The sequence below is a fragment of the Protopterus annectens genome, chromosome 4.part1 (genome assembly GCF_019279795.1).
Source record: "Protopterus annectens isolate FY-2018-M chromosome 4.part1, PAN1.0, whole genome shotgun sequence".
NCBI classification, from domain to species: domain Eukaryota; kingdom Metazoa; phylum Chordata; order Ceratodontiformes; family Protopteridae; genus Protopterus; species Protopterus annectens.
In genome coordinates, this window is record NC_056734.1 from 36554045 (window position 1) to 36579560 (window position 25516).

Genomic DNA, 25516 nt, shown 5'->3' on the forward strand with positions numbered 1-25516 from the left:
AAATAAGAGAGGACGTCACAAGCACCTTCGTTCTTTCTTCCCTGAAGTAGGTCTACAAGTGGTTTGTTATTTTTTATGAACTCAGATCACACGGTTGTGATCAGAAATCCTACTTGCATACTATAAGCTGCCTCATGGAAGAGCAATTCATGGTAAGCAGATGCTTTCACTAAACAGACACACATAGGTCTAAAAATAAAAAGTAAGGTTTTTAGCATGCATATGTCACTTTGTATTAGTATAGCTCCAAGACTGTATGGCCAGCAATATCTGACAGTTCCTGTGTTATTCTTCAGTTTGAGGCATGGAGTAGATTCTTTACATCTAGAAGCAGTGCCTGAACATACAATCACAATCAGTCATTGTCGCTAGACACTCACAATCAGTCATTGTTGCTATACACTCACAATCAGTCATTGTTGCTATACACCCACAATCAATCATTGTCGCTATACTCTTGTCATATGCCAGACTGGACAATTACCATCCTGCACTGTACACTCTGCAGGACAATAAACATGACACAGGCATACAACATGCATGCCAATTATATAAATAGACCACCTTCATGTTATGTGTAAGATCATCATAAGACACTTGTGTATCTCCTCAGTTTTTAGACAATTTTATTCTCCATGCAAGTTTTAAAGAAAGCTTTTCACTTAAGCTAACTAGATTATATGAATCCAATTACATCTGCCATTCATTTCCTTCAAAAACTAGTTATTATCATAATCACCCCAAACACATTCCCAAGTATAACTATTACACCTGTTCTTCACAACCAGCAAAGATGTAACAGTCCTTGTATTCACTGATGCCATAAGTGACATTGTAAACAAGACTGACATGTACTGGGAGATGATTTAAAAAATAAAGCAAAGTTGGTGACAGACCTAGGCTGGAACTTAGAAGATGAAGTATCCTAAAGATCCTAGATGAAATATTTACATCACAATTTATTTTGCTATATAACATTTTAACATAAGAAATGTCATTTATAAGAGTAGTGGTTCTTCACTTTGCCAGTACATACAAGAAAATTAACTGATTATTTCTACAGATTACACTCAGGACATTCGCCTCACAGTAAGACGCTGTCCGGTTCAATTCTCAGCTAGAGCGTCTTCTGCGTGGAGGCATGCGTGAACGGATGTACCTTCGTTGAATGTTGTGCATCAGGCCTGGCAAGCCGGTACGTAAAAATCAACTACCAATCATTAGCATACCAGAGTTCCATTGTGGCGACCCCTAACCGGGAAAAGCTGAAAGACCCAAAAAACACTCAGGACATTACTTTGCAGGATTATGCATTCTGTGACAACAAGGGAATCATTTATGTAGATGTCAGCAGGTGTGATTCATTTTGTATTACCGACACACAAAGGCCTCTGTATAATTAAATTAACAGACACCTATTAGATATTATAAGCTACTAGTGCTTTATATAAGCACAGTAAGAAAATAGACAGATTTTATTATATTTTATTTTTTTATTATTGAAACATTGTATAAGGAAATATACAGGGTACTAATAACGATAATAAAATACTTTCAAAAAAATATGAGTGCCAGGTAAGGCTTGATGAATATAATCCAATAAGATTAATGGAAATGTCTTCTTTAAAACCTAGAGTGAGATCTAGGAGGCCAAAGTCCTTTGCTGTGAAATTTTAACTTAGAGAAATGTTAACAAATTTTCTGATTAATGATCAATTGCTATCTGTGCTTGAGAGGCAGATGTAGATTCACTTTTAATATGTGTGTAAGGCTGTGGATATTTTCAGCTTTTACTCTTAGCCAGAGGGAGTACTCTTTGAATGAAAAAGTTTATGAACAAAATAATGATATTTTCTTTGCTTGCTGTCCCATACTTATGTCTATATATATGTATTTGTTTATCTGTTTACTTATTTGTTTCACATATATAATGATATATATATATATATATATATATATATATATATATATATATATATATATATAAACATTCAATTATGTCTGCAACCTCTTCTCATTAAATTTATTCCACATATTCTCTGTACATAATGATATCCTAAATTGGTTAATTTAATTAGATCTCAGATAGACATTGGTAAATATTACAGATATCAACCAAACAGTAATTTGTTTGGGCGTTGTTATAGGACCCTTTCTTTTCTCCATGAATTTTATTTGTTTTAGATTGGAATTCTGTACGTTAGCTGCTGCTTTACCTGCAGAAAGCTTTCCCATCCTATTTCCTGTATCACGGACTGTAGTTTAATAACATCCACAAGCATCTCATTGTACCATGTCTTGTTCACTTAAGTGGCCTGCCCACTGTCCACAATGGACAATTTTAAAACTGTTTGGTAGACCATCACTCTATACAAAACAGACTGAACAGTTAGTTGCAATGTTTTGGCTGTAGGGTTACATCTCTTGCACCTCCTTATTTTAGACGTCTGTCCCCACACAATGGTCTCTTTCTGTCTCTGTATAAATATATATCTTACTTCAAAGGCCACATCGACTAAGAGCAAAGGATAATTTCTCTGAAATGGTGCAACTTTAGAGCCTGTCTGTTTTGAGACTGAATGTGTGAGTGTAGAGCTCTCACATTAGAAAATTCATGGGAGGGAAGCCCCCCCTGAGGAAATGTTGCCCAGCAGTGTTTTTGATTAGTTGCAACCATGTTACGGAGGAAAAGCAGTGTCATGAGACTGAAATGTCTGTCTTTGCTAATTCTAATTATGATAAATTTGAATATACCCCAGAGTGACCTCTAAGTTTATCTCAAATCAACATGGAATGTAACATTGCATCCTTCACTTTCATTTAATTTAAACTGTGAGGATCTTTTAATTAAGTATATATAACGACATTATCTTCTCATTTATTTTGCATATTGCAAACATTTGTAACAAATAAAAGAAGAGACAAAAGGTAGACACAGTTCATACATACACTCTCTTATGTGTGTTGGGAGGAGATCTGAGAAGGCTGTCCATTTTTGCAGAAAGCACACTGCAGCTGGTTCTCTTTCTTCAACCTACCACAGTTCCATTTCAGTATCTGCAAAGATGCAGCTACCATCACAAGCCCCCCCCCCATTTGTACATCATAGGTTCATAGGCTCATAGGTAGGTACTAGGCTATTTGCCCTAGGGCATTTATAAGCCTAGCCAGAATGTGTTGGCTTTCGCCTCCCTTTTATACTAGATTCCTGAGCCTTTGTCCAGTAGGGCCATAGAAGTGATCCTGGGAGTAAATTTACGATTTCCCATCCACTCATCAAGATTTCTCTTGAAGAGGGTCAGTGAGGGGCTCTGCTTAACATGGACTGGGATTATATTCCAGAGCGAGGGAAGCCTTTGGGATATGAATCTCACATTCATGTGAAAAAAAAAAAAAAAACTTTCTCAGTTATGTCCCCTTCAGCCATGGGTCATGCCATCACCTGTCCATTCTGCTCTCCCAAAGTATCTCTTCCTAAGTGAAATCTCAGGCGACTTTAGAATCCTTTATCATGCTTCCTAGTTCCCACCTCAACTCATGCAGACACAGGTTAGTTCAAGTCTGTCCTTGTATGCCTCCTGTTTAGACACATCACCACCTTTAATATCATAATATCATCCTTAATATCATCATAACAATGTATCATTTCTTTAAGGACCAGTCCTATCCTACTTGGATATCCAGTATTAAATACAATACTTCAGGTAAAACATCACTTGCACCTGGTATAAGGGAAGAATAATTGATATACCAAAGGTATAAGAATCTTCAGATACACTTCAGCATCTGACTGGAATTAGATAATGTCCTCTCAGTTCATTCTAGATGGTCCATTTCCTTTACAGTTATTACATACTGGGTATTATTTTGTTCCATTAAATGTAGCCTTATTCTTCTCAATGTGTATGTCAGACAAGGCTTGGATATCTCAGACAAAGAACTTGGCACTTTCCCTGGATAAAACTGAACTATCATCTTTGTAATCATGTTGTCATCCATGCCTTTGCCTTTTAATTGTTCTTCTCTCATCCTCAACTGTCATATGCATTTTTGTGTCATTTGAAAAGAAATCAAGTCTTGCTTAAGTAAGCACCATTATATCTAGTGTCAGTGTCAGCAGCTCAACAGGTAGCACACTTGTCTTTGGTGCTGGACTTTTAAAAGCCTGTGGGGTTATATTTCTTCACCAGATAGATGGATTGCTGACACTGCAGTACAGCATTGAGAGGTGCTGTTCTCCTGGGTTTGTGGTCCTTTGGAGAAGATGTTAAACTATGGCCCCAAGCGTTTGAGTTAGGGGTAGCTCAAGTGGATGTAAAACATACCACAGCACTTAATGAAAAGAGTAATGGAAGTTCTCTGATGCCTCGGCCAAACTGCCCTTAGTAGTATAAATACCGACTCACTTCCCCCCTGAAACTTCTACATTTCACCCAGTGGAAATAATTTGGTCAACAAAGGATAAATAAAAAATCTAACACATTCACTTAGAAAATGTGGGACTGAGACTGACCGCCTACAACACTGGAGCATACCTTGCCTCTCTTACACCTTCAGCCTCACAGACACCCTTCCAAGTTCTGTGATCAAGCCATTTTGTTAACCATCTAAACTTTATAATCTTTCTATACGTGAAGTTCAGGCAGACCTTATCAGTTACCCCTTTCCTGTGACAGCTCTCTGTTGCTCATTCAAACAGTAAGATTTTGTGGTGACAGGGCCAACAGATTAATGTGCATGACTTTCTGGAAGTTTGTATCTCCCTAGAAAAATTTTTAACCCATCCCTGCATTACCTTGCCTTATGTGAAAATTAGGCTGAGCACCATACAGCTGTATAGCATGTTAATTAATACATTTTATAACGAGATAATAATGCCATGCATCCAGTGAATGTACACTACTCTGTACCCCTGAAATCTGTTGAAGAGCTCTGTGACTGATTCTAGCAGAAGCTTTGCTAAAATTTTACCTATTCAACTTGGCATACCTTCCATGCCTTCTGTGCTATCCATTAATATCACAACAATTCACTCTGCATCTCTTCTCTATATACTGTCTTATCTATCTCAGTATCTCAACATTTTTTCTGTCCCTTCTTCAACACTAGTACTCATCTCCTTGTCATCCCCCCAGCCTGATACATGATTCATTTATTCCCAAGAAAAGATCATTTTCCTTGGTTCCATTGGCTTCCTTTTAAAGGACTGCATGCACTGGTTTGTAAACATGGGACCACATGCATATTTGCTAACATCTTCAACATAGCGAAAGTTTAAGATAACATCTTTGCTCAGACTATCAGAGACACCTTAGCAAGGAATGTATATGGAAATCATACTAAAAGGGGGCAAAAACCTGGTAGCAACGTGAAGTGAAAAAAATTGAAAGAATATAAAGGTCATGTTCAGGTAAAAGTAAGAAGGCTCCCCATCCATGTTAAGCAGCAACTTGGACAATTGGATGGGAAACCGGATATTCATCCCTGGTTTGGCACCTATGTCTCTAATGGATAGAGGTAATCTATAAATGATTCATCTCCCAGGCCCATGCTTAGACTTATCAAGGGTATCACACCTTGTCAGAGTTTTTGGGATTCATGGCTAGGCTTAAAAAGTCCCTTGTGGTCATTAGTCGAATAAACATCTATGAACCTATAAAAACTGAAATGCCCATAATTGCAAGGCCAAGTATAGCAAACTGCTGAAGAAACCACAAATTGATATTTTTTATTTAACACCTGTATTGAACTATCACATGTGACATAGGCAAAGTTACATTTATGTAGAAGTAATCAAACCATATTAGCAAGTTCACATTTGCAAACATTATACATCACATATATTGCTGTATGCCATATAATTAAAGCAGTATTATATAAATTATTTAAATTCTGCCTTCTCTTAAACTTCATTACTTTTCCAAATATTATGTATATATTGTTCTCACAGTTTTCCTTTTTTCTGTATAATTTAGTCCTACTATTTTCACTTCTTTTATCTCTGCTAAATTATTCAAAACTTCAAGTATAATTTATTTATACTTTGATAAATTGAACAAGTTTTGATGCATGAATGTCTGAGAAGAGGCAAAATTATCCTAAAATAATGTTAATAATGGCAGCTGAAGCTCGTGCACTACACACATGCTGGTTTACAACATCAGTACAGAATGGGAGACGTACTCAAACACAGGTACCCTGGAGCAGAACTAGAAACAGTCGCATGTCTTTCAGCTGGTTATGATATATTAATGCTAGTGGGTCTGAACACTGAACAACAATAATGTAACAAGAATGTTACAGTCTGGATTGTTCAAGTATTACAATACACAGCTATCTGGGAATCAATGGAAATATGAATCAGAAAAAAAGTACTGAAAATAAAGAAACAGTAAAAATTAAGAATATCCAGTAATGACAGTTATGAGAGTATAAGCAAAAAAAGAGTAGCTGAACACAAAGAATCGGCAATAGTGTCTTAAATTACTGAAATAACACTTAGTGACAATAGTGTCAGGCAACTAGAACAATATAGTATAAACATATAATAATAATACAAATATGTTCATATATATTTAAATATGCTACTGATGGAACTGATACTTGTAACTCCATATAAACTACAGAAGGATATAGTCCTGGATATGTTGGGGGTGCTGCCAAGACCACTCTTGACAAACAGCAGAAACTTAAGTAATCCTAATTTTATGAATTCTAATCATACCCTAACTCAGGAATAGTGTTCATTCTTGTCACAAAATTAGAAGCCATATATATTTGGAGAAATTAACAAAGGGTGAAATTTCGGCACTCATCTACTCAATATTTCAGTTACAGCTAGCAAGTTAAGCTATGGTCATTAACACTTTCAAGAAGGGCCTATACACCGACGTCTACTAGATGCTTACTAATGTAACACTCCCAATGCATGTTAGAAAGCTACTGCTGAATCCAAAATATTGTAGACAGACAACTGCTTAACCTTTGCAAACCAGCAGTGTTATTCCTCTCTACAGTGGTTATCCTTGTGTTGTCATCTATAACTCTTGTCCTATAGCCCTTTTATGTCCAATATGTAGACAGGTAGAAGAAGCATTTGGCTTCCACATAACTAATGCTTGTTGGAAAGTAATACAATGTGTATGTCTGCATAAGTACTTATAAAACCCATTCTTTGACATACCAATGCCTGTTTTTATATTTAATATGAAATGCTGATTATTTTTTTTATGTTTATTGCTAAATATTCTAAGTGAAGTAGATATTTCAGCATGGTTGTTGCCAGGGTCATAGAAACATTGGACAGTCTGCAAGTGGTTACAGAATTATTGAATGCTGTACTAAATCTTAACAATCTAGTTAACGCTCTGCACCTGATAATGTTCCTTGACATTCCCTTTGTTGTAAATCACAACTGAAATATGTAACTTCCATCTACATTACCCAGTCTTATACTGGTTAAATAAAGTCCATCTCAGCCATCAACTGTGTGTCTTGGTGCATCACACTTATCTTTGTTTAGCTTCTTACCATTCAAGACTCTCTCTCATTATTATCCAGCAATTGTAAATTAAGTATTTCATTTACAAGATTACTTCTTTTGAGAATTACTTTACCTTATGTTATCTCCTAAATTATATTGTCATATTAAATTAACTGCAGCTATGTGTAAAATTATCTACTTTGCCGATCTTAATGTAATCCTGTAGTACTTTTTTTTCATTTGGAGCTTATCTCCCTGGGCCTCTACTGAAAATGGACATGTATCCAGTTAGACTAGCCCTGACAATACATGCAAAATAAAATAAATAAAATAAATATTTTTATATATTCTTTTGTTGGACCCCATGTCTGCTATCCATTAAGCCATTGACATTGCCAGTTCACTTCTAGTTATTGGGTTAAGAGCAATCCATGCTCCAGCCATCATATGTTCAACCATGAGGGCTGTTTATATTTCACCTTAGTGATAACACCATCCAGGTGGCTGATGTGAACCCCTGATTAACTGTGGGAATCCCATGCTGGCTCTCATATCTTGTGTATGTCCACAAACCACATACACCAGCAGGGCTATAATTTCCACCTTGTGATGTCCAAGCCTGCATCCCCCAATCTTATGGCCATTTACTGTAAGCAAGCTTTTTCTTATAAGGCAGCAGGTTAGCTGACCATGTCCAGCAGCACCTTTGGAAAGAATTGGGTGGGCACAGGCATATGCTATCCATTCCTAACTTTTACTTTCATTATCTTCCAGAGAGCAAGTTGTTCTTTGATCTCACATCATCTGATATGTAGTAAGGCCAATATCCCTGTATGTCACAGAGATGGGAAGTCTTCTACAATCTATTAATTACATATGGAATACTGTGCCATTGTAAATTTGATTTAGTATATAGCCAAATCCACTGTAATATTCTATGCTGATTCTCTTTTGTCCACACAGTTATTTCAGAACAGATTCAACTGTATTCAAACATGGCTGCCAATGCCTATTTAAGTGTATCTAAAAAATTTACTGGTTTCCACTCCATCTCCAACAATGCAAGCCCTTGGATATTTGTGTCACAGAAGTAGACACATTTTCTAAGATATATTTTTTTATCCCTGACAACAAGATTATGTTCAACTATCACTTCATAGACACCATCTACAAAGTTTTGCAAAACTTTGATATGCTGTGCGAAGAACTTGTTTTTCTAATCATTCTTGATATGCATAGCCGGCCTTAGGCATAGGCCAACCAGGTGGCCGCCTAGGGTGCCACTCTAGCAGAGGCGCTTTTTCAATGATTATTTGGTGTAGGTAGACCAGGATGGTGGCACTGGGTGGTGTGGTGGGGGGTGCCATGGAGACCTTTTGCCTAGGGCACCAGTTGACCTAAGGCCGCTCCTCTTGATATGACACTGCTCTTTCATTCCTTATATATACCCCTTTATACATCTGACATATTTTTATGAATGTTTAATCTACACTGTCCTTAGAGAGAAATTAAATTAAAATTCCCAACTCTACCTTGATGACAACATTCATATCATACTGCTATGTGGCCTTTCATACCTGTTGTTTTTTTTTTTCTCTTCATAGCCCAGTGACAATTCATTTCATCTTTCTCTGACTGTTCCAGTTGATCATGCCTCTTCATCTTAGTAACCACAGAACCTATGAGAGAGGCTAGATGTTGTTGAGTCTGAATATCATTAAGCAGGTATACTATTTCTTCTTCTTTCATAGAACTTAAACCTAGTGATAGCAACATGTACTTTAAATGAGGCATTGACTTGCTATGCCTTTCCAAGAGCACATGAGTGCTTCTACACATACAACATTAAGCGCACTGTGGGAGTATTTTTGCAAAGCCAGTGGACATCAGCACCCAAATTGCTGCATGATGTACACCTCTCTTCCAGCAGGTGTGTATACTATATAGGGGTAGACTACCTTCCACACCTTCAGAATGACTAAATCAGTGGTGGCTGTCCAGTCATAACATCTCCCTTCAATTGCTCCTTTTCATTGGTCACTATTCAATCCTTAAGTCATCTTGATCATACTAATGTTGTATATCACAACAAATAGTTTAATGTGCATTACTGATTGTGGCTACCTACCTTCTACCTTCAGGGCCTCCTCACACAAATGCTGTTTTTTCTAAAATGCCGTTTTTCTTAGCCATGTACTCACATGGTCTACTCACATAATTAATCTCTACTCCATCACTGCCTCACTAGTGTGTCTGATATTTAATAATTAGGTATTTGTATTCTACATTTTATCAATATAAGCACGGCCATGAATAAAATTCTCCCTCTAGACCCATCATCATTATGATGAGATTCGTTTAAATCAGGTCATTAAACTGCAACTTTCCAAGAGTTAAGTATGGAATTCTTATGTTATATGATATCGTTTTCATATCCATGAAACGTGGTATGTTTAACTTGTTTTGTTATATCATTTTCATATCCATGAAACGTGGTACGTTTAACTTGTTTTGTTATATCATTTTCATATCCATGAAACGTGGTACGTTTAACTTGTTTTGTTATATCATTTTCATATCCATGAAATGTGGTACGTTTAACTTGTTTTCTTATATCATTTTCATATCCATGAAACGTGGTACGTTTAACTTGTTTTGTTATATCATTTTCATATCCATGAAACGTGGTACATTTAACTTGTTTTGTTATATCATTTTCATATCCATGAAACGTGGTACGTTTAACTTGTTTTGTTATATCATTTTCATGTCCATGAAACGTGGTACGTTTAACTTGTTTTGTTATATCATTTTCATGTCCATGAAACGTGGTACGTTTAACTTGTTTTGTTATATCAGTTTCATATCCATGAAAGCGTTAATGCGTTAACTTGTTTTGTTATATCATTTTCATATCCATGAAATGTGGTACGTTTAACTTGTTTTGTTATATCATTTTCATATCCATGAAATGTGGTACGTTTAACTTGTTTTGTTATATCAGTTTGAGTATAGTATTTTCCTTCTACTACTATTTTCCCTAATTTTCCCTCTCCCATCCATTTTAGCCACCTTCGTTATCGCTCTCTCTCTCACCTCTGCTCACTCTTATTTTGTGTACACTGCTTTACCTTCAGAATTCTTTATGGCACTATCCTATCCAAATGCATCTGTGTTAATGAATATATGTTTGCAATGTGCTCTCTAAACCTAGTGTTTTCTTTATTTCCATATTATCTATATTTTCTTACTCTAACATGTTTGACATATGTATGTGTAATTTACTGTCCTGACATCATGACTTTGTCCTACTAGGGGAGTCTGGGTGCACATGATCCACACAGCATTGCTATCTGTAAAGTTATACTAGTAGAAGTTTCAGTTTTATTGGACTAATCTAAATGAAGGGGAGGGACAATGAAATATATAAGTAATATGACTTTCTGATCTGGAATTTAAGGAATAGCATGATCTTACCAAAACAGGAATATTGGGACTTAATCCAGTAGAAACGTATATGGTTGCCTTTGATGCTAAGTGCTTTGTAGCAGATCTGTAAAAAAAATAAGTGAAGCTATTGTTTGGCCTTATCAAATGCAAAGCAAAAGATGGCAGTCTACTGTGATGCCAGTCAGCTGGTATGTAGCAGTAGGATGGATTAGGCTAGGATAAATTGTGCTAATGGAAACAGTTTCTAAGTAAGTGCAATGTTATTTCTGTGCTAGAGAAGGAGCCAGGCTTATGCAGGACATTGAAAATGAACTGCTGTGTATATATCTGCTCTTGCAAACTGTTGGTAAGGAACTAGGCATTCGGATTGGGGTGGTCTTCCTCTTTCCTTGGAGCTGCTCCTCAAAAGAGGTCCTGAGCAGGTAAGGGGATACTTAGAAGGGCCTAAATGCATGCTGTGCAATGGTGCCCTTTGCCACTGAATGAGAAAGTCACATAAATGTGGCTGCCTACTGCAGAAAGGAAAGCTGTGTACAATGAAAAAGCTACTCAGACTATATGGCCTTCCTGGAAACCATGAAAATGGTGCTAGATGGTTCACGGACTATTGACCTGGTAGTTGAATAAGGAGCTTCAGATCTCATGTGATGAATGATGGAAATACCTTGACAGTAGAGGCTGTTGGGAATGGCTTTTCCATTTTGATCATTAGTATTGGGCCTCTATGCAAGTTATAAATTGGAAAGAATTAAGACCATGTCTAAACACAAGACTGCTCAGATGTGTACTTTTTTACTGGCTCACTTTTGATGTAATGTAGATGATGGGCTCTGTAGTCTTGTCATGAGACCTTAGGTCATGTGTTCTGTAGTCTTGTCATGAGACCTTAGGTCATGTGTTCTGTAGTCTTGTCATGAGACCTTAGGTCATGTGTTCTGTAGTCTTGTCATGAGACCTTAGGTCATGTGTTCTGTAGTCTTGTCATGAGACCTTAGGTCATGTATTCTGGGCAGTTGGTGAATGGAGGTGCTGAGCTATCATTTGACCACTGTTTGATGCCGAGTTAGGTAAGGAAGCAATTTTAGCAATTGGACAATTAGCAATTGAATACCTAACCTAACTGTGTTGCAAAGGTATACTGTGAACATGCAACAGATGCTTTTTGTGTAGGTTAACTTTAAATCCCACCTCTTCATCTTCTTCCATGTACTAAGAGGACAGAAATGTGGAGTCTTAATGAGCACTGTTCATGATCTCAATAAATGTGGCAGCATCACAGAGCTGAGGTTGACAGGTACTGGATGTCTGTAATTGACAACAACTCCTAATAGTAACTTGTGGACACCAATGGCAATGGAAGCCACTATGTTAAAGAAGCAAACCTGTAGTGTAATGCCAGAAAATCTCAGATCAACACAGTAAGTGCTAATGTGTGATGAAGGCAGCAGTGCCCCAAGTGAAGTTAAAGTAGTTTGAAGCAGACATTGAGAATGACTTTTGGATAACAACAATGAGGTTCCAGAATACCATTTATTTACATCTGGATGGAGATTAAAATAAATTGCTTTGGCTATTCTCAGAAAAGGTGAGGAAATTTGACCTTAACTAGGGATATTGACAGTGGATGGAAAAAAATTCCACTTTGAGGAATCTCTAAAAATGGTGGGCATGCTTTCCTTTAAGAGGACAGTGGCACATGGATCTGCTGGTAATCAGTTGATTTCTGTACATGAAATTGTTGTTGTAGCTAAGTAGTTCCATCATTGTAACATTTTAGAAGTGGAATCTTGCTGAAAATGATAAAAGTCCCTGGATATTGTTGGGGTGTTGTCACCAGCTTGTCATTTAATAAAGATGCATGGAAGCAGGCAGACATATTATAGATTGATGGGAATCTGATGTGTTTTCCTCCTTATTAAAAAGGAGAAGAGGAATGTAACAGTGATTCTTAACTGTAGCAGGTGGTAAATCCCTTTATGTGATTTGTATTACTGTGACTTATGCAGGGGTCCGAGACACATGCATGCTTGTTACCTCAGAATGCTCCACTTTTACAGCTTATTGTTTATTCTCTTAGTTGAGGGTTAACAGGCAGAAGAGGTTTTAAGGTGGACAACAGACCTTTTTACCAACAAAGCAAATACAAACAGTCTTTAAGTACTTTCTATTATAATTTCATAAAGAGAAAGCTCATACATTGTGATGAGAGATCAAGAAAACATAGTGCAGGGTTTTAATTAACAGATGCAACAGAATTGTAACAGGTAAACTTAACTCATCGCTTTATTCTCAGATGTAAATTATGCAAGCAGGTTACAACCGCACCCTACAAGTCAGGTACACTGATAGCATTTTCCATTCGTACAATGATCATGTTCCTCATCAACCATAGGTGAGATAATACCAGGGTGCTGGAGGGAAGGCTGTGTCTGATAGCTGAGCATCTGGTTCATGGCATAATATGAAATCCATCCTCACTATGGAATATTGGATCAACTTTTTGGCTTTCCATTGATATTGGATAGGTCATCAGAATTTGTCAGTGCAGTCAACGTACATTTTTTAAGGTGGAAAAGGGCTATGACTCTATACATCAAAGTGTCTTGTGGGAGATGTTACCACAAAACACATTTCAAGACCTACCACTGTGTGATATTCTTTTTTCTTTTGGTGGGCACCTTCAGGATAGGTAATATATGTGTTGGGCTGTACCAAAATGTGCATCCTGCTTCACTTCCACTTCATAATTTTCACTGACATGATATTAAGGTACAGGCAAAGTTTGAAGAGTCCATGTCTGAGACACCAAGGAAGAAGAAAATATATTTAACAGAGATATGTTGCTCCTCAAACCTCAGCAGATGGTTTGTAGGTATCTCAAAATCTCAATACCTTTAAAGTGAGTAGGAAGAGGGAACTGTATGCATTAACTGAATAGTAATGTACAAGATGTGAAAAGAAAAAGAAGACAATATGATGGGTAGTGATGGGATACAGTGACATCTCTTTTGTTGGCCAAAATAGTTGTCGTCACATCAAGTGACTCTAAATCCCAGCACATACTGGAGCAGTTTGTTTCAGGTTTTGAATCCAGTTGAAATAAAAAAACAGCATTAAATCAAAAGTCGCAGTTTACAAGTACTGTATGGAAGATCTCTTTCAATAAACTAATTGATTAAAAGCCCAGTTGTATGTTTTAAGCTCAATGCCATTACAATTACCAAACACATTTTGGCCACATCTCCTTACCACTGCCTCAGTCGATGAAGTCATTAGCAAGTTCCATTAAGAATCCACATTTCCAACCTCCCCAGGTATATAGGAAAAGTTTTTATGATTGTGACAGTTAAATCATCTTAGGAGAAATATCAGCTTAGTGTCCCAATGATGCTTCCTGCTTATATTTTGGTCTGCTAGTATGTTGAATTATCACCATGACTGTCTAACCTACTGTACCACTAAAATGTAAGTTGATAGCTCAGGAATTTATTTGGCCTGAGTGTTCAGAACAGAAAGCCTTAGGTCTGACAACATGACTAAAAAGCCATCCACTGATATTTTGTCCATGTTGTTGTTGTATTAGGTGCATTTATGAGAAGTCAAGTCATGGCCAGTCAATGACTAGGACAGAATCCACAAATCAATTGGCTATTTAGAGTTCAAAGAGGCAATATGTTCCTCCTAATCATATCCCATCAGATATTTTAGTCTTGTTCTATATGAACATTGAAGTCTTCACTAGAATTACCTCTCTTAGGATTAGGAGGATTATGACCTTTTTAATGGCAGAGGGGGGTCTGTATGCCCTTATAATCCTTAGAACTATGTTGCCTGAAGCTTATGCTCTTAGCAGGTCACCCTTAGCAAATTCATCTATGAGGAGGGGAGCAAACAATTACTTATCCAAAATATATCTTGTGATAATTTACCTGAAGAGTCAGAGAGCTTGACCCAAAAACGAAATCCAATGACCCTCTGAACCTAGGGCTTCTGTGGTGTTTCCTAACAAGCAAGCATCTGTTGGCCATATGACTTGTATAATTTGATCAGGCTTGGCCTGAAAAACCTGTGTGGAGAATATGTATAGATCCTCTGGCCACAGTGTATGGACTGGTAGCCAGGTGTGATATCAGTGAAGTGGCAAACAGGAGATGGACTGGAATTTGGAAAAGAAATGTTGCTTTTAGGACAATCACTGTTATTTCCTTCCTGACAAAGCAGCTAGTGCTTGGACGGATAGCTGAAAATCACCCAGTTCGTTCAGGTGGTATTATGTCTGCACCAAGCATTTTTTCTAGAACCAAACTTCTTGGAGGGAGGGAGGGGTTCTCTCTTTTCTGCTTTGGAACTAACTCTTAGGAAATTATGTTATTTGATGTGGCAATACATAACAAGCATTTCAAGTGGTGTTTGTATCAGAAAAAAGAGCAAACCACCTCATCATGACTGCAAGTTTTGGAAAAGAAAACACTGTCTATTGTTTGTGCATTTATACCTGACAGCTACTCAGACATTTAGGTATTTTTAGCAATCATAAGAGTAATGTTGTTCAATGTACCACCTGCAGCACATCGATACATATGCATTAAAACATTATTTAAATGGCAAAACCTGTAGTAGAGAAAATAAATACATGATATTTATACAACAAATCCATTGTACCGATTTTAAAATATTTTTGTGAGCATTTGATTTAGAAATCATGCAAGTAACTTTTCAGCACTGAGCCTTTATTTGTTAACCTGCCTGTACATTTTATCAGTGGCATTCCTTGAATAACATATCATTAATTAATAATAGTTAAAGCTGCTTTAGGCAAGAAGTGACAATTGTTTCAATAGTGGTGTACTTAGTGGTTGGCAGTTTTAAAATGAAGTACTTGTTAACTATGGCTTACATTCATAAATGAAGTAAGTGATAAGCCTTTTATGAAAAGTGCAAACATTTGAAATCAATAAACATGATCTAACCTTGAAGCGGAAGCGATTTGCAGTCTGGATTTGTGCAGAAAGAAGTACAGTCTCAATGTCATTTCCAAAGAGACTTGGACTGGAAATTCTGTTCAGTTCTGCCTCAAAACCTTTGAGAAAACATTTTGTGTGTTAGATGTGTTTTTTTTTTCAGTATATACACAATAAACTATACTTCTGAGTTAAAGCACTGAACCTACCTGCTGAAGTTGGCTTTCTTCCTCCTTGAACATTATACCCATAGTTTGTTGGGAAATAACACCAGGGTGCACTGCCTTGAGTAAGTGGGCTCCAGCAGCAGCCTCGCGCCTCACATTTTTCCTGATAGAGAGACAGAAAATCAAAAAGATTACTACACTCAATTTAAAATCGAATAAAACCATGACTCCTGTTTTATTATAACTGACAGAGAGGTGTTAAATATAAAATCAGCAGCCATGAAAGCAAAACATAATGATCAACTTTCAATTTAAAAAAAAGAAAACATATGCATACAGACAGAAGAAGGTAGTTATTAATATAATCACTATGTCTTAACAGTCTTTAAAATGGGTAAATATTTTACAGATTTCATATGATCATTATAAAATTAAATAGGGTCTTAAAATTTTGTCAAGCAATAATTTACAAACCAGTCCTGGATAATTATATGAAAAAAAATGGAACATATCTCTGTTTCCATCACAGCCACCCTTTGGTTTATGAAAAATGTGATTAACCTTCACAAGTAGTACAAATCAAACAATTTGCGGAGTTAACAATTGTGTTACTAAGTCTTATCTCTGTATTCAATGAAATTAATGTATTTAAAAAAAATAGGAAAACAGAACTTTATCTATGTATTTAAAAAGAAAAAAAAAGCTGAAAGTCATAGATAACACGATGCACGTTAACTATAAATAAGCTTTCAAAGCATTTTCATACTACCCGTGTATAACAGGCTATTACTATAGCATAACCACATAAAGTATCACATTGCAAACATGGAGATGATGCACTGCTCATCTATCTAATAATAAGATTGTAACATGGTCAGAACTGGAAGAAAACCTAACATGAACAGAATGCTTAGGCTAATTTTTCTCTGCTGAATAAAAAGGCATTCCAAAATAGTTTATGGCACTTTCATTTCTTCAATGATCTTGAATAAGGTTTGCAGCTTTGATAAACTTTTATCATAGATAACAAATGCTTCACAATGTCTATGGTTTGGTGCTTCAACAATATTAAAATAGCTGCTAATAAAATTGTACAAGCCTTTCTATAGCCTGTGAAAATACCACTGATGTATTAGTTTGAAAGGTAATACCCAAAAGACAAAGTAATTGGAAGCCCTGCAACATTTCCAAATTAGATGACTGTAATCAGCATTCTACTGATTGTCTGCTTAGACAAATTTTTTGTTGTTATCTTGACTGTGCCATTTGTGTCATATTTTAAAACAGTTTAATGCCCTGGCCGAGATATAAGGGAACCTCTGCTATTTCTTCCACTCTTTTGCTGTGGTGTAAATTCTAAGTCTTGTACTCATCCTTGTTTCAAATCCCAGAGGGCATAAAGCTGTCTCCTGAACAATGCCATCTCTCTCTCTCTCTCTCTACAAACATATCTATCTATCAATCTGTGTGTGTGAGTGTGTGTGTGTGTGTGTGTGTGTGTGTGTGTGTGTGTGTGTCTATATATATATATATATATATATATATAGATATATATATATATATATATGGGTCTACTTCACAAGATCGACAGACCATTTGATCGATATTCATTTGGTCGACAGCTCATTTGATCGACAACCAGTATTCAAGGCAAAATCCTGGGAATTGCCCCCCTCCCCAATGTTGTGCGACCCTGGAGTTGATATATATAGTTGGAGGGTGTGGGTGGCACATTTTTTTAAAACATGATAATACAACAAAAACTACACATTTTACACTCCCCCCTAATGAATGTCGATCAAATGGTCTGTCGAGCTTATGAAGTAGACTCATATATATATATATATATATATATATATATATATATATATATATATATATATATATATATATATATATATATATATATATATATATATATATATATATATATATACATATATATTTATACATGGCTTCACTTCAGTTGATCAAAGTTTTAAAACTTCGAATTTCATATGGCCATGACCATGTGACTGAAGTTTTAAAACTTCGAACGTTCTGAACGGAGATCTCCATACAGCACGAATGGGAAAGTTTCTCTTTTCCTTACTGTAGTGCGATCATGGAGTTGGTATATTTAAATAGCAGGGGATGTGGGGGGTGCAGGGTGGACTTGCCCCCCCCCTGCAAAAATGGCAAGGAAAATGTTTTTGTTTTGTTTTTGTTTATATTTCAGGTTTACGAAGTTTTGAAACTTCAGTCATGTTGTCTCGGCCATATGAAATTCGAAGTTTTAAAACTTCGATCATCTATAAATAGGTCTGCTCCAAACCATAGAAGTTGTAGAACATAAAACCTCATCTGGTCGAATATCAGATGATTGAAGTTCTACAACTGAACATTAAATAATAAAAAAATTTAAAAAGAAAACACGTCTTCTTTTACATTTTTGCAGGGGAACAAGCTCCCCTGCACCCCCTTACTCTCTGCTTCTTAAATATACCAACTCTGATATTGCACTACATGGAGGAAAACAGTAAATTTCCCATTACGTGTTGTACAGCGATTTCCATTCAGACTGTTGGATGTTGCAGAACTTCATCTTTGACCATTTGAGGTTCGATTTGGAGTAGACCACACATATATATATATATATATATATATATATATATATATATATATATATATGTATGTATATGTAGGTTTGCTATCACAATGCCGACGTGCACTTGCATGGCTATGAAGTATTCAAACAACAGATGTTCGAATACTTCATATTTTGGCAGGTGATGTGAGTGAACGTTACCATTGCGAATGGTCTGTGCATTCGCAATTCTAACGTTCGCTCATGTGAGGGGATCGCGGTACAGTGCGGTTAGGGAAATACATCCCTTTTCTCACTGTAGTGCGATCTCGGAGTTGGAATATTAAGTTGGGGGGTGTGGGGGGCACAGCCCCCCACAGGGGGGATGCAGGGGGGCTTGCATAACTGTATGTTTAGGCTGGTTAGGTAGGTAGTTACGGGATCGGTGGGAGTGCTGTGTATTGCCGAAAATGTCGCGAGCGACATTTTCGACAATACACAGCTGTTTTCGACTTTAGGACAATTCGGAAATGTTCATTTCCGATGTATAAATTCGAAAATGCAGACACGTTTTGTTCTGATTTTCGAATTTATGATAGTAAACCATATATAAATATATATATATATATATATATATATATATATATGGGTCTAGGACTATTCACTGAAAGTACATTTTACTAAAACATATTTGACTGTGCACAATTCACTGAAACACATTTTATTGAAAGTTATATATGGCCTTTTCCCCACTGTAGTGCGACCCTGGAGTTAGAATATATAAAAAGGGAGGTGTGGGAGCGTAGCCCCCCACCTATTTTAAATATTTTGAACTATACACATGGATACTCGCAATTTCAATAAATTACTCTTTTCTAAACTTAATATATATCCAAACTATCCAGGGAGCGGTGCCCTCCACACACCCCTTACTATATATACTAACTCCAGGGTCACACTACAGTGGGGAAAAGGCCATATATAACTTTCACTGAAATGTGTTTCAGTGAATTGTGTTTTCAGTGAATTGTGCTTTCAGTGATTTGTGCACAGTCGTTTGACTTTCAGTGAAATGTGCTTTCAGTGAATAGTCCTAGACCCATACACACACACACACACACACACACACACACACACACACACACACACACACACACACACACACACCAAACATATCTATGTGTCTATCTGTCAATTAATGTATATTTCAGAGATGTCCTTAACTCATCCATATATTCTACATATTGGATTGAGTAACTTTAATGCTTTGCAGAAATTTGGGTGAAGGGGTCATGTTCTAAGCATGTTATACAAACTGTTTTCTTGCAGTTCTTCTGATGTCTTCATATTTTAGTAATGTTATCACATAAATAACTCCAGAAATCATTGTACTACCCACTCATTCCAGATAATTGTGTCTATGTCTAAGTGAACTGTAGATCCTGTCTAGCACTCCAACACCTACTTTTATTCAAGTGACATTCTGTAGCAATTTTAAACTCTTCACTTCTAATTTCAATTGATCCCACATCCTGTTCTCCTTGTCATCTACCAGCAGAATCTGCAGTTCCAGAAGAATCTGTAGCTTTGGTCATAGATATATAGGTTTTGGTTTCCATCTTGTTCTAAATATACATTGAGATAAGAAGATAATCTATGAAAATGAAGCAAGAATGATAAACCTCTTTTGTTTACAGGAGCTATCCATTTTTTTTTCTGGAAAAGTGCACATTTTGGGTCTGAGGAGAAATAAAGAGTATAATTATGACTTCTATTTATGTTATAGTAAAATAGATTTGGCAGAAATTTCTGGATGAGAAGATACAGGGAAGCAAAATTATCATTTTGCTGCTCTTATTCTGGATATGATAGTAATTGCATGTTTTTCTACCTATCTTGCTTCCTGGTACAAGAGTCTAAAATGGAGACCAGTTCTATTTTTAATCTTTTTGCAGGGAAACAAGCCCCCCTCCACCCCAACACGGGTGGCTGTGCCCCCCACACCCCCTGCTGTTTAAATATACTGACTCTAAGATCGCACTGCATTGCAGAAAAGGATAAATTTTCCATTCTGCGCTGTACTGCAATCTCCATTCAAAATGTTTGAAGTTTCAAAACTTAGATTATATGGTCCCAGCTGCATGACTTTCAAAGTTTTGAAACTTTGATAATCTGATAATCTGATAGTGATCCACATATATAAATGTTTGAAAAATGTGTATGAATCTTCTGCCCTGAGGTAAGACAAGCCTGACCTTTAAAAAACAGCACCCACTACATTTTGAGGATGGGCACTCACTACTTCTTATCCTCATCCTAATACTCAGTAGTGAAGGATTTTATGTACCTAGTAGCCAACAGGTGGAGCAATCAGATCATATAGAATAAAAATCCCAGTAATGTTCTAAGGATTGCACAACACTGGTGGCTAACTGATGGTGGTTAACTGATCTTATCCACCAAACAGCTTAGAATTGATTTATCTGCATGTAGTTTATCACCATGCTAAGAGTGACCCTGGTTTAGGACAATAAGCAGTACACGTTTGAGAAGGGGATACCCAGGATAGTGGCAATGTTTAGAGAACCACAGGAACAAGTGGAAAATTAAAAACATTAATGAAGGTCTAAGATTTCCAGAAAAAGAAATTCTAAGAAGTGAAACGTTTCTTTTTTAGCTATCATTGTAACTTGTTTTGTTATTTGTTTGTCTCCAGATAAGAAATTCAAGTAAAATCATTGATAATATAATTGCTTATATCTCTAACATTATGATATTAGATATTAGATAAATATCTAAAGATTAGGCTTACATGTTTTCTTGGAATATGGGCATTTAAAGCTTGTGAAACCACTGTTTTACAAAAGCATAGATTTTTCCAAAAGTTTTCAACAATATGAAACATACCATTGATAGCTACGGGTTTAAGACTAGTGAGATCTCAAGTGAGTTAAAGGAATTATCTATTTAGAAACCTTAGTGGTGTGCGTGTAAAGGACAAGTTGCAATGTTGTGTTCCATTTTGGAAATCATGTCATAAGATTCCTTTTTGAGAGACTAGACAGCTGGTAATGTATCATGCATTTTACTACATGATCTAACACAGTTAGCTGACTCAGAAACAGAATAGCAGCTATTACCAGTTTGGTTTTTCCACAGTAAAAGTATCCAAATGAGTCTAGTTTATATGTTCCATGTCTTGAAATACACAGTGACTCTGGAACACAGATGACTTTTATTGGCCAGATTTTTCAGTTATTCGTACTTTCAAGCTAGCTAGCTTGCTTGAGTAATTGCATAAAACTGTTGTTGGTCCAGTAAATGGTATTACGTGACATCTGTGTTCCAGTGTCTTTGTGTTTCCTGTTAGTGGATCAGTGGCTCAATGCTGCATGTTTTTTCCCTCCCTTGCGTTTAAATAATTGTGCCACTAATTTATTTATTTAGTTACTGACATTTAATTACTGGAAAGTCTAATTGAGTAGGAGTCCATTTTCAGTGGAAGCCCGAGGAGAAAAGCTTCAAAGTATTACAAATGATTTTAAGAATAATAATTTTACAGTCTTCAAAAATAATACAAAACAACAAATACAGTTTAAATAATTATAACAAGCTAGAAATACTATGAAAATATTGATTAAGAATAGATATAAGTTAGATGACAATGATTTAATATTTAGAGAAATTGTAGCCAGTTTGTAGAGAAATTACAGGTAAGTTAGTATAATACAAACAGAAATTGCAATATGAAGAGAAAAACAAGTAGGCTTGTGGTATATTTAGAGATAAAGCCAGGGGAAAGAAACTGGTAGAAGTAAGGAAGTAAGTAAAGAAGAGAGAGTAAGGAGATGTAAGGTATGAACAGGTATTTATCTACAGTTAGGGATATTGTTTATTTTGTTGTATTTGTCTTTCTTTCAATGGGTCACTGTTGAACATAATTTAGCTGAAAAATCAATCAAAAAGTCAGCAAAAGAATATATATTCAGACATGTAAGTACAGAAGCAAATAGGCAAACAAATTGCATTGTAATTCAATATAACTTTATCATGAAATGACTCAGTTTAATATTCCTTTTCAGTCAGACCATGAATAATGAAGGTGGCTGATAGCTGACCTTAGATGCTCCTCCTTCCGGGATACAGTTTGTTCTGAATGAATCTATAATGGTTTTGCATTCTGACGGGAATGGTGCTGTAAAGCATTAGGATAGAAAATTAACATTAAATAATACATATGTTATTAAAATAAATAAAAGACAACAGCTTTTAAATGTGCTCTGGAAAACTGTCATTAGTTTAATCTATACTAATAAAAACAAACAGCTTAACACTGCATACTACATTGCTGAAATTTATATGGGCACTTTATAAGGATTTTATAACATACTAAAATATAACGTATTTTCGCACTGAAATAATTGTGACAACCTTTTCATTGTACATTAAATTATATTATTCTTTTCTGTACACATCTCTATCAGCAGCATAGTCATTCACCAGAATCTCTTGCATTCTGCTAACCATAAGTATAATTTTATACTGTATTTTGCACATTTAAACTGTATTCTTGCTATGGGCAGCCACAGTGGTGCAGCAGTTAGCGTTGCTGCCTCACAGCAAGAGGTTCTCTGATTCGATACTCGACTGGGGTGCCTTCTGTGTGGAGTCTGCATGTCCTCCTTTTGGTCACGTGGGTTTCCTCCGGGTGCTCCGGTTTCCTCCCACATCCCAAAGACATGCTGTAGGTGTATTGGACACTCTAAATTGGCCCTAGGTGTGAGTGTGAGCATGTGTGTGCCTTCTGTGGAAGGTTGGGCACCGGGCTGGCAACTTGACACTGTAAAACTCCACTGCCAATAATGAGCAGACAGATGATCCGCTGTGGCGACCCCTAACCGGGAAAAGCCAGAAGAAGAAGAAACTGTATTCTTGCTATATTGCTGATTTTTTAAAACTATTCTTGCTGATGTTTTGCACTTTTTGTATGCTGTAGCATAGAATAGATACTATTGACTGTTGTACCACCACAAGTATAGGTCCCTCACTGGTTAAATCTGATCACAAATCAGTCATGTTTGAAGTAGCTATAACATCTGAAACCCTCTTAAATGAAATCAGGCCAAAAAATGTCACCAAAGCTAATTACACCCTCCTAAGGGATGACATAAATAATTTGCAAGCTGCTGTTCCCACAGATGGCATTGACAACTATACTAAGGTATACACAAATGCCCTGTCCAAACACATACACAAATGTATTAACACAGCTTTACCTAGTAGGATCGAAACAAGATCCTCAAGAAAAAATTAGCCTGCCTGGAAGACATCTAGCATTATAGCCACTATAGGAATGGATGGCATCCCAGATTGCATTTTGCAAGGTCTAAAACATGAGTTAGCAACTCCATTAGGTACTCTCTTCAACCACAGCCTGAGTACTGGTATTCTCCCTGCTGAATAGAAAACAGCAACTGTCATCCCACTTCATAAAGGGGGTACAGCAACAGACCATGGGAACTACAGACCCATAAGCTTAACAAGCCTAATCTGTAAGGCCAGGGAATGAATCATCATGGACCTTATAAATAAGGATATAGGTGATCTCCAAACCCTTGATCCGACACTTTTTGGTTTTGACAAAGGCAGGTCGTGCCTGCTAAACTGGTGGACTTCTTTGAAAACATCACCAGAGCCATTGACAAAGGCAAATCTGTGCACACAGCCTACTTTGACTTAGACAAAGCCTTCAATACAAGCCCACATTTGGACATCAATGATAAAGTCTCCCATTTGAATATCAACCCGTATGTCATCAGATGGATTGCTAACTGGCTCAATGACAGAAGACATTCAGTCAAGGTTGGGGACTTTACCTCACTCAGTAGACCTGTCATCAGTGGGCTTCCACAGGGGTCACTGCTGGACCTGCTATTATTTGGAATATACTTCTCAGAAGTTAAGGCCAAAACAAAGGGGTTGTGGCTGACTAAGTTTGCTGATGACTGCAAATTAGGTACAATCATTGAATCCTCCAACAATGTCAATATACTTCAAGAGGGACTTACACAAACCAGCGACTGGTGCCAAAGACATGGACTCAAACTCAGTGCTAAAAATGCCTTATCATCCCCTTCAGTAAAAACAATATCCCTGCAGACCATCATATAAATAATAATAGCTTAAGTAACAACTCAGTAGTGAGAGACTTGGGAATGCAAGTAGACTGTAGCCTAAACTTTGACCGCCATTTGTCTACTGTAGTAAGGAAGGCATTCTACATCACCCACCTCATTAGCAAAGGCACTGCCTCGAGGAAAGAGGTAATAACACCCCTGTAATCGACCATCATCAAGCCAGTACTTAAGTACAATGCTCTCTTTGGTATGTACCTTACCAGGCACCTGCAACAATTTGACAGACCTCAGAGATTTCTAACCAAGAAAATTCAAGGTCTTGAGCATGTCATACACTGATAGACTGAAGTCACTGTCACTGTACTCAGTAGTGTACAGGCTACTTAAAGAAGGCTTGTGCCTGTCCTACCGAGCAATTTCAGATCTAAACCTAGAGGAAATGCTGCAGATCCACAAGTCTAATATGAAGAGGGTAACCTGCTCCAAGGACCTTAACCTGGCCTGCGACATAAATAGAACCTGCTAGAGAGACAGATATGTCTCTCAGAGGTTGCCAATCCTTGGGAACAGGCTACCAATTTACATCAAACAAAGTCCCTCTATGACCCTGTTTAAGCATTGCCTGGAAAACTGGACTGGAAACCATAAATTGCTGCCAGGGATTTCACCTATGACCCTCCTAGATATGGACAGTCATTGCAAACTAAGATCTTGAGTTTAGGTAAGATCGTTTATATTGGGTTTCTCTAGTA

At 36.7% G+C, this 25516-nt stretch overlaps 1 protein-coding gene across 1 annotated transcript in view; it reads right to left on the minus strand.

Moving 5' to 3' along the window:
* The window catches only part of LOC122801170 (maltase-glucoamylase, intestinal-like), a 516102-nt gene extending 491622 nt beyond the window's left edge, over window positions 1-24480 (minus strand). Inside the window, exons 1-5 of the mRNA XM_044070733.1 lie at window positions 24433-24480; window positions 24209-24253; window positions 23041-23058; window positions 16104-16224; window positions 15904-16013 (exon numbers count right to left, since the gene is read on the minus strand). Of these exons, the coding sequence (XP_043926668.1) occupies window positions 15904-16013; window positions 16104-16224; window positions 23041-23058; window positions 24209-24253; window positions 24433-24480 (342 nt within the window). The remainder of the gene's footprint in view (window positions 1-15903; window positions 16014-16103; window positions 16225-23040; window positions 23059-24208; window positions 24254-24432) is intronic.
* Between the last annotated feature and the right edge of the window lie 1036 nt (window positions 24481-25516).